The sequence below is a fragment of the Pseudorasbora parva genome, chromosome 3, assembly GCF_024679245.1.
Source record: "Pseudorasbora parva isolate DD20220531a chromosome 3, ASM2467924v1, whole genome shotgun sequence".
Taxonomy (NCBI): Eukaryota; Metazoa; Chordata; class Actinopteri; order Cypriniformes; family Gobionidae; genus Pseudorasbora; species Pseudorasbora parva.
In genome coordinates, this window is record NC_090174.1 from 31941578 (window position 1) to 31960863 (window position 19286).

The 19286-nt window shown below is 45.6% G+C and overlaps 1 protein-coding gene across 2 annotated transcripts in view; it reads right to left on the reverse strand.

The window, feature by feature from the left end:
* fras1 (Fraser extracellular matrix complex subunit 1) overlaps positions 1 to 19286 on the reverse strand; it is a 149537-nt gene that overhangs the window by 36718 nt on the left and 93533 nt on the right. The window contains exons 30-41 of one of the 2 annotated variants that reach the window (XM_067438431.1): positions 8217 to 8376; positions 7919 to 8094; positions 6483 to 6599; positions 5862 to 5976; positions 5286 to 5423; positions 4503 to 4535; positions 2514 to 2645; positions 1987 to 2115; positions 1657 to 1904; positions 1411 to 1562; positions 532 to 694; positions 309 to 441 (exon numbers count right to left, since the gene is read on the reverse strand). In XM_067438431.1, coding sequence (XP_067294532.1) covers positions 309 to 441; positions 532 to 694; positions 1411 to 1562; positions 1657 to 1904; positions 1987 to 2115; positions 2514 to 2645; positions 4503 to 4535; positions 5286 to 5423; positions 5862 to 5976; positions 6483 to 6599; positions 7919 to 8094; positions 8217 to 8376 — 1696 coding nt within the window. The remainder of the gene's footprint in view (positions 1 to 308; positions 442 to 531; positions 695 to 1410; positions 1563 to 1656; positions 1905 to 1986; positions 2116 to 2513; positions 2646 to 4502; positions 4536 to 5285; positions 5424 to 5861; positions 5977 to 6482; positions 6600 to 7918; positions 8095 to 8216; positions 8377 to 19286) is intronic. The other variant, XM_067438432.1, reaches the window with a different exon arrangement.

Here is a 19286-nt window from a genome sequence, read left to right on the forward strand (position 1 = left end):
TCAAAGCAGAAATCAGAGCATCTGTGTTTTGAGTAAAAAAACACATTTTGTACAACAGTCGTTGGGTGTTTATGTTCCACCATGATCGCACCTCCTTTCATCTTCCTTGCTCAAACAGGATGGCTGTATAAAGATAACCACTTTAATCTGAATTTCACGCATTTACAAATGAGCACTCTGCTCATGAATAAAATCACACCATCAGCGACTGAAAAAAAAACCCATCTACCCCGCGTGACTCAGAAAAGAAAACGAACATATAATGCTAGGTGATATATTACACAAGGAGACATTTCTTTGTGATTCACCTTTCTTTGTGTTCTCAATGAAGCCGTACTTTGGTGGGCTGATCAGCCACACCAGCAGGTCCTTTCTGGGCGTATCTGGGTCTGATGCAATAATGTGATTGGCTGAGAGCTGGACTCTCCCGCCTTCCTGGACCTGTCCATAGGAAGCACCATAAAGAGTTTTGGAATGCTGAAATAACCAGATCTAAAACTAGTTTAATGGCAAAGCGAGGATAACGCTCACCTTAATGCCGCTGCGGACAGTGACAACAGGTGGCTGTCTCTGTGTAGAGGTGATGGTGATGGTGAACATCTGGTTTTCCAGACGATTGTTCTCACCATCATAGACAACGAAGTGAAAAATGTCAGTGACAGGCTGGTTACCCGTTTCAAAGGATGTAACGTACCTATTTGGAAAAAAAATAACAAAACTTCTTCTTCAAATGCTTAAAAGAAGAGAGCTGGGACACATGAAACTGTTTTGAAAAATTGCAACAAACATGCGTTAAATGTTCCATCTATTTAAAAAGCTAACCACCAGAGGATAACAGTCAAATATAGGCAAAGACGTAATCGCCTGAGAGAATTGTTTTATATTTCATAATTTCTCAGTAGGGTTCAACAATTTAAAGCAGCTTGTGTTGTAATGCATGTTGAGCCTCCCCAAGCACATCAGCTCGCCAAACATTTTACATGCCTCATTTATGGAGTCTAATATTAACATAGTAGAAGAACTAGGAATGACACATTAATATTCATAATGATCTGAGAAACACATTGACAAAGTTCAGACCACATATTCAAAACAACATGAATATGCAGCAAAACTGTGGTAAAAATGAAATTCAATAGTATTTACAATCAATTATCATAAATTACATGAGAGTAACAGCTGCTAAGAATATAAAATACATAAACAGGCAGGGCAGGTTAAGAAAATTAAAGCTAAAATCCGTTGATTCTTAAAATAAACTCTTACCTGAAAGAAAATAAAATATTTCAAAAAATGTACAATTATATATATATATATATATATATATATATATATATATATATATATATATATATATATATATATATATATATATATATATATATATATATATATAAAAACCTGATTTACCTGAGTTTGTGGCTGTTGATGTCCTCCATGGTAAAGGAAGAATATTCACTAAGTTCCTCATGGTCGGATTCAACCTTGTTTTTGGTGAGGATCCCATACATTGGCACAGAAACTAACTGCACAAAAATACTCTCATCTGGAGATTCATCATCCTAAAAGACGTTGACAAAATGCTTTTTATGCATATTGGAAACTACCAATTTTATCTTTTATTTTCAGTCATTTTAAGAGTATGTCATTCCTCACCATATAAGCTAAATGTGAACGCCTAATGATGGTGCTGCTCTTCTCCGCCACTTCCATAGATAGCAAGGCGTTCGGGTCACGTTTGGGTGCATCACCTTTGACATCAGACACCAAGACCTGCACTGTGATGGAGGTCATTGAGATTCCATCTGTCACAGAAAAGGTCATGGAGTCCTCCTCGGTGGTGAGACCGGCATGCTCATATTGCAGAACGTTCCTGGTAACGTCACTGGAGGTGAAGGTGTCCCCTGAGGTGGAGGAGAATTTTGATACATAAACTAAAGAAACTGAAGCCAGAGAGAACAATAAAGAAGCACGCAGTTCCCCTACCATTGACCATCTGGACCTGTGAGCCAAGGTCGACTCTCAGGAGAGTCCCATGTAGCGGCCCCTCCACCAGCTCAAACTCCAGTTCTTCAGTGGCTGTGTCAGCATCTGTCACCGCTAACTGTCGCCCACCTACATTGGAAACAAGCCCAGTAAGATTAAAAGGGGCAAATTTTATGTTTATGTTATGTTGTGCTTACTGACATTACACTGACTGTGTGGATTGATATGTAAAATTGTCCAACAACAGGGGTTAACTCGTTTTCGACTAGTCAAGTGATCTCAAAATGGTGGCCCGGAGGCATTCCACTGTAAAATCAAATAACTTTTACTTAGGCTTCTGATGTGAATGAACTCTCATGTGCACATGATTTTTGAACATTTCTCAAAGGAACTATTCAGTTGAAAACTATTTTAATGAGGTGGAAACTTTTTTAATGAGAAAAAACCTTACTGACTGGACCATTAAAATACCTATTCATTCACTCTAATTACTTTGTAGCACTTTAAGCTAATACTTGTTTCCTTACCCACTGGTGCCCTGCCACCAAGGCTGACCTCCAGCACCGGATCCAGAATCTGAAAGACCGGCGGCTGCTGATGATTGGCCAAAAGCAGGACAGCGAAGTCCATCTCTGGAGTGGTGTGCTCTCCATCAGACACTGACATAAGAGAGCGACTCAGAATAAGTGAATCATTCCCAAGAAAACTGTTGACCTTCAGGCCAGTTCTGCCTTCTGCACTTCAGCTCAATATAGCACAGATGAATGAATGGAACTAAGACAAAGGGAGGATGAATCAGACAGAAAAGAGAAAAAGACATCCTGCATCATCTCAACCCTTATCCTCCAAACACTAAACATATGTGAACTTTGGACAACTACCCAACATGTCTAATAATATTCTGTCTCTATAAATGTCAACACTGAAGTGTTTGTTTAATATATAATCTGCCCCTTTTAGCCACTGTAACCTTGAGAGCTCAAACAGCTGTGTAAAAACGAGAATAAACACTGCCCCTGCAGTCTTGCGTTCATCTGCCTCCACTTTTGAATTTGCGTGACCAACTTGCGAAATTTGTGAGGGAAATTCTTTTGCCCTCACACGAAATGCCCAATCACGGAAATTCAGTGAACTAAGATAAATGTGAGTTTTCATATTTGCATACATATTGAATTGTGATTAGTCTAGTTTTTCTTGCACCTGTGTGCAGTAATCATATATGTGTACAGCCGCATTGCCTTTACAATTGTTTCTGTGATTCTTGTGTGCATCTGACGACAACTGCACAGTAGACTGGGTAAACCTATCCCGATCTGCCAACGTTTTTATTTCTCCCAGCAACTCAGTCTGGAAAACTGTACATTCATTTCTACTGATTGTTACATTTTGTGGAAACCAATCACAGACTGGATTATCCACCTGGCACGCTATTGGCGGGTTTAACATAATGACAAATAGAGAAGCGTTGATTGTGCCTCTTGTGTTCTGATTGGTTGAAGGACTATCCAATTACAACAGAGTCATTTGAATAACACCCGTTATTCACTCCTTTTGTGGTCTGATTGGTTGAAGGACTATTCAATTGCATGCATAGTCATTTGAATAATGCTTGTTGCTCACGCCTCTTGTGCAGTAAAAAATACAGAGCAGACTGCCCAGACCAATGTTCAGGCTTAAATTGAGCTTGGTCTGGTGATAGCCAGACAAACTGCACAGTGCTTTTACATTTTAAATTTACAAAAAAATGGAAGTCTTTTGGTTGTTATGTAGCAAAGTTACTACAACAGAACAGCAGTGATTTGGTGTTAACCACTAATGTCATCAAAAAAGGATTACTGTTCATTTATTATGGTTTTACAGTAAACAAAAATGACGAAGCAGTTTCCCAAACCACAGTCACAATTTATATACTTGAGATGAAACAAAGACCGTGATCCTATCAGAAAAATAAAAAATAAAATGCGAACAATTGAATTTAAATACAAACAGAAATCAGCTGCTGAGCCAAAATACTCTTCACCTTTTCCTTCAGTGATGGATACATGATTAAGAGAGGAATAAAAACTTAGCATCGACTCCTGACGCTGGCGTTCTCCAGTCTAGTGTTACTCGCCATCCATTTCGCTCTATTACTAATAGCACTAAAAGGAGTTTGTCTACCCTACAGTGCCCTGTTTCCATCCAGACACAGAAGGGCATATGAGCAGCCACAGCTCTGATTTATGAGCGCTGCGAGAAGAAGATGGATGCACAATCGTATTCTGCTGTCAGGCGGAATAAAGCGTATGGATGGACATCAGAAAGAGAGAGGGAATTATATTCCCTCTTAGGGGAGAGAAGGTCCCATAAATAAATAACAGCAACACTCCAGGGAATGTGGGATCAGAGGCACAGAGGGATCTGCACATGGCATTTGAGGGGAAGAAATGAATTCTGTATCTGCTGGAAGCATGTAAGGAAAGGGAGAATAAGGCAGAGTCGCAAGGGAGTTACAGATGCCAAAAGTGACTATATACCTGTGAAATGGAGGCTCACTGACTCTGGTAGACCTGCAGGAATGAAAGAGCGTTAGCTGTTACTTTTACAAACAAATGCTAACAAATCACATTAATTAGCAAGCGGGGTGAGAGATTATTCACATTTAAACAGTTATGCTGAAGAGTTTTACAGACAAACGCATCGCTAACACTGACTAAGCCGTCGGGTTTGACTGCTCAGAAGCACCAATTAGCATCAGATTAGTAATAAATCAACAGTGTGCTGACATTTTTGCTAATTAACTTCCCACATAAACTATATACAGTACATTTCAAATTAACGAATGTGTCATTGTAATATTGCATGCTTCTATTGTTCCTTTCATAGGAGAGTACCGTAAAAAAAAAAAAACCTTCCCAATTAAAAATGTTTTGGGACTCCAATTTTTAGTTAATAAAACATCTGTTTCAAAAGTTGTATCAAAACCTAATATGCTACACTATCGTTCAAAAGTTTCTGATCAGTCTCTTATGCTCACCAATGCTGCATTTTTTGTTTTAAAAAACACAATACAAATAATAATAATAATAATAATAATAATAACAATAATAATAATAATAATAATAATAATGTAAAATAGTATTTATATATTTTATAATTCAGGATTCTATTTTATTATATTTTAATGTAGGCTAATTTATTCCTGTTATGGTAAAGCTGAATTTTTAGCGTCATTGCTCCAGTCTCAGTTGCCCCATGATCATTATAATATACTGATTTGGTTGTCTAAAACATTCTTATGTATTAAAGTTTAAACTGACCTGTAAATGAGTACTGATAAAGTTCCTGAAGGTGGGACGGTGCTTGTGGGGGTCTGTAGATAATTTTGCCACTGTCTACATCAGCCTGGGTGAAGAGTTGCACATGATGGTAAGGTCTGTCCCTGTGCTCCAGTGCACCTGAGAAAGAAGAGACATCATCATGTTCATTTTAATATACCAATAAATTCAATATTAGAATCTCAGAAATAATGAAAGAGAGATATAGTGTGATAAAGCTGAAGGATATAAAACTGAATTTATATCCATTAGCTAAGCCATTTTTCCCCCACCATTTAAAAAAAAAAAAAACATAACAGAAGATCCACGACTTTTCTGTGATTGTTATTTAATCCAGATAAAACATCTGAATCCACAAAAGGATATTAAACATACAGAACCACAAATGAAGCTTCTCGCAATTATCATACCCTTCCATTACTGCAAGCTCCACCTTTGAAATCATGTACTCTCTATTTAATGGTACAAAAAGGAGAACAAAACAAAACTATCAGGCTTCCATTATGCCTATGAGTGTCCTTCCCCTCACCCCTATGACAATAATGGAGGTTTAGTTACCATGGCCTGAGGTGAGCGGTTTGGTGATGTTGTAGACAAGCTTGTCGCTGGGCGTCTCAGAGTCAGTGAAGGAGAGAGCAGAGGAAGATATCACAGTCACGCGATCTTCCAGTGCCTGCGCACACACACACACACACACACACACACACACACACACAGATCTAAGCTGACAGTCAAATGGCATATGCTCATCAAGACTGCATTGATTTGATATTAATTTTATAGTATTATAATTCAAATGTAGTTTATACATGCTACTTTTTTCATCATCATTACTCCAGTTTTCAGTGTCACATGATCCTTAACAAATAATTATAATATGCTGATTTGGTGGATATTATTATCAGTATTAAAATACTTTGTGATGCACAGTTTTTAACAGTCAATTTGAATCAATTGAACATGCCCTTGCTAAATAGAAATATAAATTTTAAAAAGAGAAAGAAAACAAATCATATTGACCTTTTATTACTATTTAACTGGCAAGGTATTTAATCGTGAAAAACAAAAACATATGACTAATTAGGAATAGAAGTAAAAAAAAAAGAAGAAGAAAAAAAACAAACAAAAAAACAGATAGAGAATCATTTAGTCTTTCCATTCCCGTTGTTTGAATCTTACAGTAATCTGCAGGTCAGCTCCAGGTGAGAGCTGAGGCATGCCGGGGCTTTGAGGCATCACTCCTATAGTGAAGGTCTGCGTATCACTCAGGGTCTCTGGATAAACCTCACTAGAAACCTGTCAACAAAAGTACACACATCCATGCAAGAACAAACCCTAATGAAATAAACAAATACCACAGTGAACATGTGTGCATTTCCACTAGATTTTTTTGTATTATTATCATGAAAAACTGTTTGTGAGGGCCGAAATTTTTTTTGTTGAATTGAGGATTTTCTTTAGAATTAAAAAATAATAATCTTGAGACACCACACAAATAGGCTGAAAAAACACTTCATGCTCACAAAAACACCCCTGGAGTATAAAGTAAACTGTGTCGAACCATTAAAACTCAAATCCTATTTAATGAAGTCTGTGGCACAGGGTGCAGCCTCAGGCAAGACGAGAAGATAACAAACACGAAGGGAAAGCGATTTTCTGCAGAAGGACAAAAACAGTGTTGTGTCAAGAGTCATTAGAGGTTTAAGCTGATGAATTAAATGTGATTGAACGTCCTTTAATGCAGCTTACACTGATTTGAAACTGGATTTGAAGACAAATTAGCTCATTTATACTGAAGTAATGCAGTGAGGCTGGTGAAGGAGAAGTAGGACAGATGGACAAATTGGCCTAAGAGTGTGAAGCAGAGCTGAAGTAAAATGGAGAAAATAGTCCAGTAGTGTGAGAGACAGGAACAATGTGTTTATCTTCCTAAGAGGTTTGTTTTCGCTTTGTGCATCACTTGTAACAGGAGATACACTGATCTAAAAGTCTGATGTTGTGAGAGAGAGAGGGAAAGAAAGAAATGTAGACTGTCATTCAAAAGTTTGTGGTCCGTAGGATGTTTTTAAGTTTTTCCCCCTCAAAATTACAGTAAAAATCTTAATATTGTGAAACATTACAATTTAAACTAATTGTTTTCTATTTTAATATATTTTACATACTATTCATGTGATGGCAAAGCTGAACTTCTAATATAAAGTTTAAAAGAAGAGGGAAAAAAATGAGAAAAAACAATGTATAAATGTGCATATAAATGTACATTTCCTGAGCAATCATACTTCCTTTCAACACAATGTGATCTGCATATCACTGGTACATATGCCCCTGGTGTCTGTATAGTGACTCGCACGATAACAACCATTGCTTTCAAAAATAAATTATTGTGTACTTATATGAAGAGCATTAAAATTGTATCCAAATAAATAACCAATTCAATTAAATTTCAACTCAGTATGTAATAAACCTTCTGAGATGAACAAAGAATTATAAGAGAAGACACTTTTTAACAAGCCAGATGTTAACCTTTGATTCTACATACTGAGCCGCAGGGCTTTTGCTGAAGTGACAGTATTTGCCTTAGGTTAAATTTATTGCGCCGTGTGTGTCAGTCTCACCTGAAACTGAAAAGTGTCCTTTTGTGTTCCAGAACCATAGTGTCTATACCAGACAGTTCCTTCATTAACATCTTGCTGTGTAAATGAGCTGGTGGGTGTGGTGTCCTGACCATCTGGGAAAGACTGCCATGCTTCCACAGGACCATCGGCGGGCATAGACACCAGCACGATCTCTCCTAAACACACACAAGATTACTTTAGAAAGAAGAATTTTACTGTAGTTCATGGCAGTGAATTTAGTTCAGCAAGAAAGATAGACAGAGTAAGAAATACTAGAGACAGTTGATGATGATGATACCGTGTTTGGGCTGTCCACTCTCGGAATGAATGGTGTACAAGATTTCAGAGTCTCCGGTTCCTTGGAACTGCGCATTGAGACACTTTTTAGACAGCTGCACCATTCCTCCCTCCCTCACCCAGGTCTTAGGCACTGAACGCAGGTGACGAGTCACTCCAACCTACAGGGAAGCCATAATGACATGTTTATTTCCGCTTATTACAGCATGTATAACCTCATAATAAAGAAATAGTTTATACACTATTCAAATGTTTAAATCTTATGCTCACCAAGGCTTTAAAATAAAAACAATAGAGTAAAAACAGTAATGTTGTGAAATATTTTTACAGTTTAAAATAACTCTTTTCTATGTTTAAAATGTATTTTATTTCCTGTGATGGCAAAAGCCGTTATTCCAGTCTTTAGCGTCACATAATCCATTAGCAAGATTTTTGCATTTTACATTGAGAAACATCAAAACGTCTCGGTTACGTATGTAACCCTCGTTCCCTGAAGGAGGGAACGGAGACGTACGTCAGAACTGAACCGACGAATGGGATCTTACTTTAGAGACCAATCCTACTTCGAGCATCTAACAACGAGCCAATGAAATTTGGCATGCGATCACGCATTCCACGCTCCGCCCCGCAGCGCGGGTATAAATAGGAAGTGGAATGGTAGATCAGCGCTTTTCCTACTGAGGAGCCGAAGGTGACCGGACTCCCAGCGGAAGCACAGCATCTGGCGACGGGACGTACGTCTCCGTTCCCTCCTTCAGGGAACGAGGGTTACATACGTAACCGAGACGTTCCCTTTCAGTCGGTCACGTTCGACGTACGTCAGAACTGAACCGACGAATGGGATCCCTATGGAAAACGCCAGGATGCTGGCCCTTCCAGCGTCCTGCTTGAGCGCACTGCACCGTCTAGTATGGTACGGAAGTCAGGGCTCCAAGCAGGGAGTACAGTCACTGCTGTTTCTGCAAGACCCACTCAGAATGACTATTGGATAACGCTGGGAAAGCGTGCCTACCTCGTTCTTGAGAGAGAGGGTACGCTGCGGGGCCACGTCCTTCAGGGAAGGAGAGGTGGCAGAGTACACATAAGGACTAACCTGGCAGGGTAGTGCAACATATGGCAGTCTCTGGGTTGGTTCCAGCCTGATTGAAGGGGGGAAAGAACACGCCCAGAGACGACAGAGCGGGCTCTGTCGAGGGAAAGACACGGGGCTAGCCCGAAGGGTAGCTGATACCGTGGAAGAATACACATATGGGGTTGCCGTGAGGGAACCGCTACATATGGAACCCAGCCTACAGCCACGTTTCACAAGCATACGGGTGCAGGCCTGGTGCCAGACGGTCCACAACGTCTGACACCGGAGGGGTGACGGAGGAGCTCGACAGGGTTAGCCGGATTCCCGGGGAACACAACTGGAGACAATAGACGCACGTATCCGGCCCAGAGGGCGGGAGTGGCGTTTCGCAAGCCGACACTTAGAACGGGCACTTAGCGCTCCTGGCCCCTGGGGGCGAGGATGCGGGAAGATACCGGCTCTACACGTAAGCTATAGAATCTAGCAAACGTGTTAGGTGTCGCCCAGCCCGCAGCTCTACATATGTCTGTCAGCGAGGCGCCTCGAGCCAGCGCCCAGGAAGAAGCAACACTCCGAGTGGAGTGAGCTCTTACACCGAACGGGCAAGGCACGTCTTGGGACTGGTAGGCCAAGACTATAGCATCCACTATCCAGTGGGCTAACCTCTGCTTGGAGACAGCCTTTCCCTTCTGCTGGCCTCCGTAACAGACGAAGAGTTGCTCTGAGGTCCGAAGGCTTTGGGTCCGGTCAACGTAAGCGCGAAGAGCGCGGACCGGACACAGCAAAGCCAGGGCTGGGTCTGCCTCCTCCGAAGGCAGCGCTTGCAGGTTCACCACCTGATCCCGGAAGGGAGTGGTAGGAACCTTGGGCACATATCCGGGCCGGGGTCTCAGGACGACGTGAGAGTTACCTGGCCCAAACTCTAGGCACGATTCGTTGACCGAAAGTGCATGCAGGTCCCCTACCCTCTTGATCGAGGCCAATGCCGTCAGGAGCACTGTCTTCATTGACAAGATTTTCAACTCACAAGACGCCAAAGGCTCGAAGGGAGGGCTCTGAAGTGCTCTGAGCACTAGAGCTAAGTCCCAAGAGGGTATCGAGGATGGACGAGGAGGATTTAGTCTCCTCGCACCTCTGAGGAACCTGACGATTAGGTCGTGCTTCCCCACGGACTTACCTTCTACTACATCATGGTACGCTGCTATTGCTGCAGCATATACCTTGAGGGTGGAGGGAGACAGCCTTCTCTCCAACCCATCTTGCAGGAAGGAAAGCACGACACTGATCGAACACCTTCGGGGGTCTTCCCGGCGGGAAGCGCACCACTCAACGAACAGGTTCCACTTCAGAGCATAGAGGCGCCTCGTAGAGGGGGCTCTAGCTGAAGCGATGGTATCTACGACAGCTTGTGGTAGTCCATCTAGAACCTCCGCGTCCCGTCCAGGGACCAGACATGAAGATTCCAGAGGTCTGGACGTGGGTGCCATAGCGTGCCCCGTCCCTGAGAAAGAAGGTCCTTCCTCAGGGGAATCGGCCAAGGAGGGGCTGTCGCGAGGAGTGTGAGTTCTGGGAACCAGGTCCGGTTGGGCCAATACGGCGCAACTAACAAGACCTGCTCCTCGTCCTCCCTGACCTTGCACAGAGTCTGTGCAAGAAGGCTCACTGGGGGAAACGCATACTTGCGTAGGTCCCGGGGCCAGCTGTGCGCCAGTGCATCTGTGCCGAGGGTACCCCCGGTCAGGGAATAGTACCACTGGCAATGGGTCGAGTCCGGAGAGGCAAACAGGTCGACCTGTGCGGCTCCGAACTGGTCCCATATCAGCTGGACCGCCTGGGGGTGGAGTCGCCACTCTCCCGGAGGTGTCGGCTGACGAGAGAGCTCGTCGGCTGTCTGGTTCAGCACACCAGGGACATGAATGGCCCGAAGCGACCTCAGCTGCTTCTGACTCCACAGGAGGAGGTGGCGGGCGAGTTGGAGCAGACGACGGGAGCGTAGACCACCCTGACGGTTGATGTACGCAACGGCCGTGGTGCTGTCCGTACGGACCAGTACATGCTTGCCACGCAGCGGCCCCTTGAGGCGGCGGAGTGCCAGATGTACTGCCAGTAACTCGAGGCAATTGATATGCCAATGCAATTGCGGCCCCGTCCACAGACCAGCAACTGCATGCCCGTTGTACGTGGCCCCCCAGCCTGTGGTGGAGGCATCCGTGAATAGCACAGCATGCCTGGACACTTGTTCTAGGGGCACCCCGGCCCGGAGAAACGAAGTGCTGGACCACGGGCTGAAGGTTTGGCGGCAGTAAGGAGTCACTGGGACCCGGTACTGACCGCTCTGCCACGCCCACCTCGGGACTCGGCCATTGAGCCAGCGTTGAAGCGGTCTCATATGAAGCAATCCGAGCGGCGTGACCGCGGCTGCAGATGCCATATGCCCCAGGAGCCTCTGAAAGAATTTCAGTGGGACCGCTGTCCTGCTCTTGAACATATTCAAGCAGTTCAACACCGACTGGACTCGCTCCTCGGTGAGGCGCGCCGTCCGGTTGACCGAGTCCAGCTCCATACCGAGATAAGAGATCCTCTGTGTGGGACAGAGTTTGCTCTTCTCTCGGTTGACCCGAAGGCCCAACTGGCTGAGGTGACTGAGCACCAGGTCCCTGTGTTCGCACAACTGGTCCTTCGACTGGGCTAGGATCAGCCAATCGTCGAGGTAGTTGAGAATCCGAACGCCGCGTTCTCTGAGTGGAACAATGGCTGCCTCCGCGACCTTCGTAAAGACGTGGGGCGACAGGGACAGCCCGAAGGGCAGGACCTTGTACTGATATGCTTTCCCCTCGAACGCAAAGCGTAGGAACGGTCTGTGTCGAGGGAGAATAGACACATGGAAGTACGCGTCCTTCAGGTCGATCGCTGCAAACCAATCCTGGGGACGGATGCATTGGAAAATGCGTTTCTGCGTCAACATCCTGAACGGGAGCTTGTGCAGGGCCCGATTCAGAACTCGCAGGTCCAGGATTGGCCGTAACCCACCCCCTTTCTTGGGCACAATGAAGTAGGGGCTGTAAAACCCCGTCTTCATATCGGCTGGAGGAACCGGCTCGATCGCGTCCTTCGCCAGTAGGACCTCGATCTCTGACCGCAAGACTTGAGCATCGCTGCTTCGCACGGAGGTGAAGAGGATGCCCTTGTACTTGGGTGGCCGGCGTGCGAACTGAATCGCGTAGCCGAGTCTGATGGTACGGATGAGCCAGCGAGACGGCCTGGGGAGACCTAGCCAGGCCCCCAGAGACCGTACAAGCGGGACCAACGGCACCACAGACGTGCCCGGGGTGGGGCAGCGAAGCGGAGTACTCTGGCCCGACTCGGGAGGCCCGGAGGCGGCCCGTAGTGTTGCCTGAGCACTCCTGGTTTGGACAGAGAGTGGGTGAGAAGGCCCGGGGGCGTCCTCGGAGCCCACTCTGCTGTCCACTGCCCGGAGGCAGAGAAGTGAAGCACTCAGCCCCGACCCGGAAGGCCCGTGGGCGGCCCGGAGTGTTGACTGAGTGCTCACGAGAGAGGCAGTGTGTGGGTGAGAAGGCCCGGGGGCGTCCTCGAGGCCCACACAGCTGCCCCCTGGCGACGGGAGGGTAGGAAAGGAGTGACAAGGCCCGTGGGCGTCGCACACTGCCAACCTGACCCTCTTGGGGCCCAGAGAGAGAGAAAATTGCTCTTTTGGTGAAAATGTGGGTACCGCTGGACTCCGGAGAGCCAGCGGCAGAGATGTTGTGACCAGTGTTGCCCCCCCGGTCCTCCTCCGGGGGGGTGGGAGGGATGCGGACATCATCTCCCTCAGAGCAGCTCCTCTTCTCCCTGGGCTGCCCGTCTCAGGGCCGCTTCCCCTTACGCTTGCCGGCAGGTTTGGCGGGCCCTTGGACGGGTTGGGCGGCCCCCTTGCGTCCGGCGCCCTGCTTCGCGGGTGGAGGCTGCTGCTTGGGCTTGGCAGGGGCGGAGGCGGACGCTGGAGGACGCCCTCGGCGACGAGCAGACTGGGGGGCTGCCCCGGGCGGCTGGGTGGAGGCAGCAGCGGGCCGCCGGGGCAGGATGTTTTTGATGGCCTCCGTCTGCTTCTTGGCCACCGAGAACTGCTGGGCAAAGTCCTCGATGGCGTCGCCGAAGAGGCCGGCCTGACAGACAGGGGCGTTTAGAAACCGAACCTTGTCCGAATCCCGCATGTCTGTCAGGTTCAGCCACAGGTGGCGTTCCTGGACCACCAAGGTGGACATCGCCCGACCCAGGGAGCGGGCCGTGACTTTCGTCGCCCGGAGGGCGAGGTCCGTCGCGGCTCGCAGTTCCTGCATAACTGCCTGGTCGGAACCACCCTCGTGCAGTTCCATGAGCGCTTTGGCCTGGTGGACCTGCAGGAGCGCCATGGCATGCAAAGCTGATGCAGCTTCTCCGCAGGCTGAGTAAGCCTTGCCCGTCAAGCCGGACGAGAACTTACACGCCCGGGAGGGGAGACGCGGGGCGTGCCTCCAGTCCGCAGCGGTCTTAGGACACAGGTGCATCGCAACCGACCGCTCGACTGGAGGGATCCCCTCGTAACCCTTAGCTGCACCACCATCGAGAGTGGTGAGGATGGAGGAGTCAGTCGATCGCTGGCGTACGCTGTACGGCGCTACCCAGGACTTCGTGAGCTCCTGATGCACTTCCGGGAAGAAAGGCACCGGGGCGGGACGCTGAGAACCAGCGCGACCCGTCCCGAGAAACCAATCATCCAGCCGCGAAGGTTCGGGACGTGGTGGAGGGTTCCACTCAAGCCCGACACTTGCGGCGGCCCGGGCAAGCATAGCCGTAAGTTCCGGGTCAGACTCGGGCAACGCTGTCACACCCGAAGGGGGCAACGCAGCCGAGTCTTCATCCTCGGAACCCATTAGCTCATCCCCCGATGCAGCAACCGACATCTGGTCCTCCGCCGGAGCCCCAAAAGAGACGACTGGCGCTCCACGTGGGAGGTCAGCGCGCCCTTCCGGAAGCTCCACCGGTACAGTGGAGGGGGGAGGGGCCCGAGGAGCCGTGAGACCCGTCGGGTTTACCCTGACCGACACCCTCAGGTCCCCACCAAGGTCATCAGCCAAAGTAGTAGCCCTCTGCTTTGCAGCTGGAGGACCACTAGATCGGGGGATGGACGATGGCGTTCCACCTCTTCTGAGGTATTGGAGACGGGACCGCAACACTGCAATGGACATATTCCCGCAATGGGAACATGTCTCATCCACGAACGCAGCCTCAGCGTGCTGTGCGCCCAGACACGAGAGACAACGAACGTGTCCGTCAAGCGGAGACAGAAATCGACCGCACCCAGAAACACACGGCTTGAATGACATCTTGAAAAAGACGCAGGGTCAAACCGTGTTGCTCTTTTGTGAATGGAAGTTGCTCTTTTAGTGCTGAAGCACTCAGGGAGATGACCGCGGCTCCACGCAGTTCGATAGTGCAAGCCTGCGTGAGCTCTCAGTGATATGTGTGTAGCGCCCAGCGAACCAACTGTAATGTAGTGTAATGTAAGGCAACGCTCAGCGAACCAACAGCTCTTTGTACACTCAGTCACTGATGTGGACGGTCTCTCGCTGACGCGCCGTATCACCCGCACTGGCAAACTCTCGTTCACAGGAATTTTGACTCGTAGTCAGAAAGCTCTTCGTAGAAACAGCAAATGAAACTGTTCGGCTCCGAAGTAGAAAAAGCGCTGATCTACCATTCCACTTCCTATTTATACCCGCGCTGCGGGGCGGAGCGTGGAATGCGTGATCGCATGCCAAATTTCATTGGCTCGTTGTTAGATGCTCGAAGTAGGATTGGTCTCTAAAGTAAGATCCCATTCGTCGGTTCAGTTCTGACGTACGTCGAACGTGACCGACTGAAAGGGAACTACAATTCCTATGCCAGGAATCTTTAGATCCTAAGGGGTCTCTGAACATCCCAACACTAACTGAGGAGCTCATTGTGGTGAATAAGATCATCTGCTTCACAGATAATCAAAGACTTTCAAGGACGTGGAGAGATGAAAGCTCTGATTCACAGAGGAAACAGCTTGGCACCCTTCCACCACCTTCCTGCTGATCCTGATCACCGCTCTGAAAGTGGGATGGATTTATAAGGCAAGGTTTTCACGGAAGAGTTCACCCGTGGGTCAAAATGATAGACTCTCCCTTAATTGAGAGTTTTTCTACATTCCTTGTAGTGCATTTCTACCCGATCTGACCCTTAAAAATGACTTGTGCTGGTGTAACCTACTGTCGAATCCCTCATATTGCATAACACTTGAATACAACCAATTAATTGTGATGTTACCATACACCTTTTTTCCCCTGACAAAACATCTCCTACAGTAAAAGTCAAACCTGCAGAGATTCGGTTTCTTTATTTCTCTAACTTTCTCTCAATTTAGCGATCAAAGTAATGGAAAATGCAAGTATTTGAGGTCTACAGACCACATTATAACCAAGGATCATTCACCAGTGCTGACCAATTACATGGATCAGGGACTAAAAATGCCGAAGGACTTCTCTTCAAAAAGGCTAATTGAAAGTCAGCTTCCTTTTCATCCCTTTTTGTCTTAATTCCAAAAATCCACGTTATGGACCTTTTGAGATCAGGGACTTTGGCTCTCAGCGGCTTGTGTTGTGGATGTCATTTGACCTTTCCACTCAATGCCACTTATGTGACTGCAAAAACTGATCTTGATGAGGCCTTCATGTGATCCTGTTCAATATAACTCGTTGTGATTCTACCAAAAAACAAACAAACAATGTGCTATCGATCTGAAAATAGAGTGTTTACCCTTCTATTTGTCAAAAGCTTCTTAGGATGGGAGATAACAGGTTGCAGCAGGGAACAAGGCAGGTGTAATCGGATGACACTACTGAGAGATGTGTGGATAACGGTGTATGGAAGGGGGCAAGAGATTGAAAAGAGCAAACAGAGCGCTGATATCTGTCTGGAAATCAGCAGGCTGAGGGCATGTCATAGTCAGAAAAAAAAACGTTTTCGAGCGTAAAAGGGGTGCTGATGATTATATGTGTATGTAATGGGAGAGAGGAATGATATAGTGTTGCTCATGAAAAACACTTTATGCACAGTAGTCTATATCACAGAATTCATCCACTGTGTCTCAATGTGCCAGCACTGTCAGAAAAACAATTGCACACTATTTGCTGCATATTTCATTTGCATATATTCATATTTGTGCAGTATCTACTGCTTCAGGGTACATATTAGTACCTTAAGGTGTAAATGTAATCCTGTGAGGCAACAAGCACAGTAGTTGTAACTTATGTGATCACAAACTGACACCAACTGTAGACTGTAAAAAGTGGTAACCTACAACTGATAGAGCAGTCTTTTAGCATAAACGCATTTAATAAGGGATTTTGCAAGGGATTCTCATCTTAAATTTTAAAGGCCGGCAAATAATTTTAAACTCAAAGACTTATCCATCTCTCTATCCATTCTCTAAACCTCTCTATGTAGTGTCGCAGAGATGATGGGGTCTTTCAGCATCTATAAAGCTTTTCAGCATCATATTTAAGCATAAATATGTAGTAATGTGTACATGTAGTAATATGTACATGATCAAAAAAGTACATTACTAAAATATTAAACTTTCAGTTTAATTTAAAAAAAGATTTGTTAAGAAAATAGGGCTGACAATAGGAAATAAACAACTGTGAGTAATCTCTGATTACTGGCCAGTCTGCTCTAGAAACAGCAATAATATTAGAATATTGAGATGTGTGAAATAGTGTTTTTCAAATAGTGTTCATTTTAACTATATTTTATTAATATCTTAAATGAAAATAAGTCTTAAGTCTTAAAAATCCCCCCACCCCACTTACAATTACCCCTAGACTCAAGTTAAAAACTCTATAGAAAACAGCATTAAGGTCTACCTAGTAATGTAAAAAACCAAATTCAGTGTACTCTTTATTTTTTTTCTATGACAGTGTGTGTTCGCACGAGTCTTAAAATGATTTCATTATGACAGTGGACATGAAACACATAAATCAAGACATAACGCAGTGGTAGCCTGAGGTTCAATCATCAAGGTGTTTCAGCATCAGACGGGGTGCGGGAATCTATAATTAGCCAAAAAAAAACCTTGGTCTAACTCCAAAAAGCAGAAGAGTTGATGGCCTGCTGTTTTTTCCACTTTTTTCATTGAAAGAACATGACACATTGATAGGCCTATAAATATTTATAAGGTCTCTTGTATTTAGTTATTAGTTAAAAACAGCACATTTACGATGTCAAAAAAACTTCCAATTACAGAATTTTTTTGAAATGAAAAACATTTAGATGAACATTTAGGATTGCCACTAGGGTCAATCTAGGCGGGCGTGGTTTCAGCAACCAGTCACCTCAGCTCTACCCATGTCCCGCCTCTTTACCTATTTTATGTTATCCGGAAGTGACCTGCCGCCAAGATGAAAATGGCCAACTTTAAACTTCAAAAATGCTCTTCAGAAACCTACGGGTTATGCCATAGACACTACCTCTGTATTTTTTTTACAGTCTATGGTTGGAACTTACGAGTGTGTGTTGTGTGATGTGATTGCAGTGATTTGTTCCACCCAGACATTACTCTATCTTGAGGGATGAAAGTTGAGCACCTACTCTCTGGAGCTTAGGTCCCGTGGCCACCTTTGCAGAAAGGTGAGATCGAGCATGTGGGTATTAGGCAAAGCGTAGGAGGAGTCGTACAGGAACATTTTTGTTTAAGCTCCTCTTGCTAGCTCTGGTAATGCTATTGATTAATTTGCTACATCATGGAGAATTAAGTTTAAAGCTACCTCCCTTTGAGTCAAGTAGTCAAGCAAGCTGTTCCCTTATGTTTCCTGAGGATGCAACCACCTCCCCTAGAAGCTGGGGTTTAAGTAGACAGCTCCTTTATGAGCCTTTAAATTAGAGTGATCTCTTGAGTTCCACCTAGCCGGTGACACCAAGTGCGTTGGCTCTCTGCAAGCCACTGTGATAAGCTGTCTTTAAGTTTGATCGTAGTTTGGCCTCCTCTTGCTCTAGAAAGTTGTTTTGCTGATTCCTCTGCTCTCATGAGCTCTACCTAGACAGTGATATCAAGTGTGTCGGCTCTCTGTGGGCTGCTGTGATGAGCTGTCTTTAAGGTTGAGCGTAGTTGGGCCTCCTCTCGCTCTAGAGTTATTCGGCTGCGGCTTCTGCTCTCCTGAGCTCCATTTATAGACAGTGACATCAAGCACGTCTGCTCTTTATGGGCCGACTTGGTAAACTACATTAAGGTTGAGTGCACTTCGGCCTCCTCTTGCTCTAGAGTGAGACTCTTTAGAGAGATATCAAGTGTGTCATCCCTCAGTGAGGCTTCCTTGGTAAACTGTTTTTGAGTATGTTTGGCCTCCTCCTGCTATAGAGAGTCATTCTTCTGAGGACTCTGCTCTCCTGAGCTCCATTTAGCAGCATCAATCTCCAAGGTGAGCTGCCTTCCAACTCTGTGTGGGACCCTTAAAGGGTTACTTCAGCGATTAGCATATGGCTTTGTATCAGTAGAAACCCTGGAGAATATTCAAATTATTGTGCTTTCCCCTCTCATATCTCCCTGAGACGAGAGATTTATGCATTTTATTTCTGGAAAAATTCCTCCTATGATGCAAAATGACGATTTTTGCATCATAGGAGGAATGTTTGCCCAGAGGCTAAAGACTACAGCCAGCAGAGGGAGCCATTTCCGCATGTTTTGAATCCGGCATTGGGGGATGGGAGATTACACTCAGCTTGCAGGGAGAGCTCAGCTTGCAGACAGGATCATTTAAACGGAGCTATGGTGAGCAATGTAAGTCTTTTAACTTCTCAAATTCATTTCTATGAAAGTTAAGCTTGCAAAGGCATGAACTGAAACGTGCCAGACTGAACTCGCGTTGTGAATGTATGCCGCGAATGTAGTCGCGATTACCTCAGCTCTCATCACTCCTGCAGTTAGTGCTCAGTGCTGTG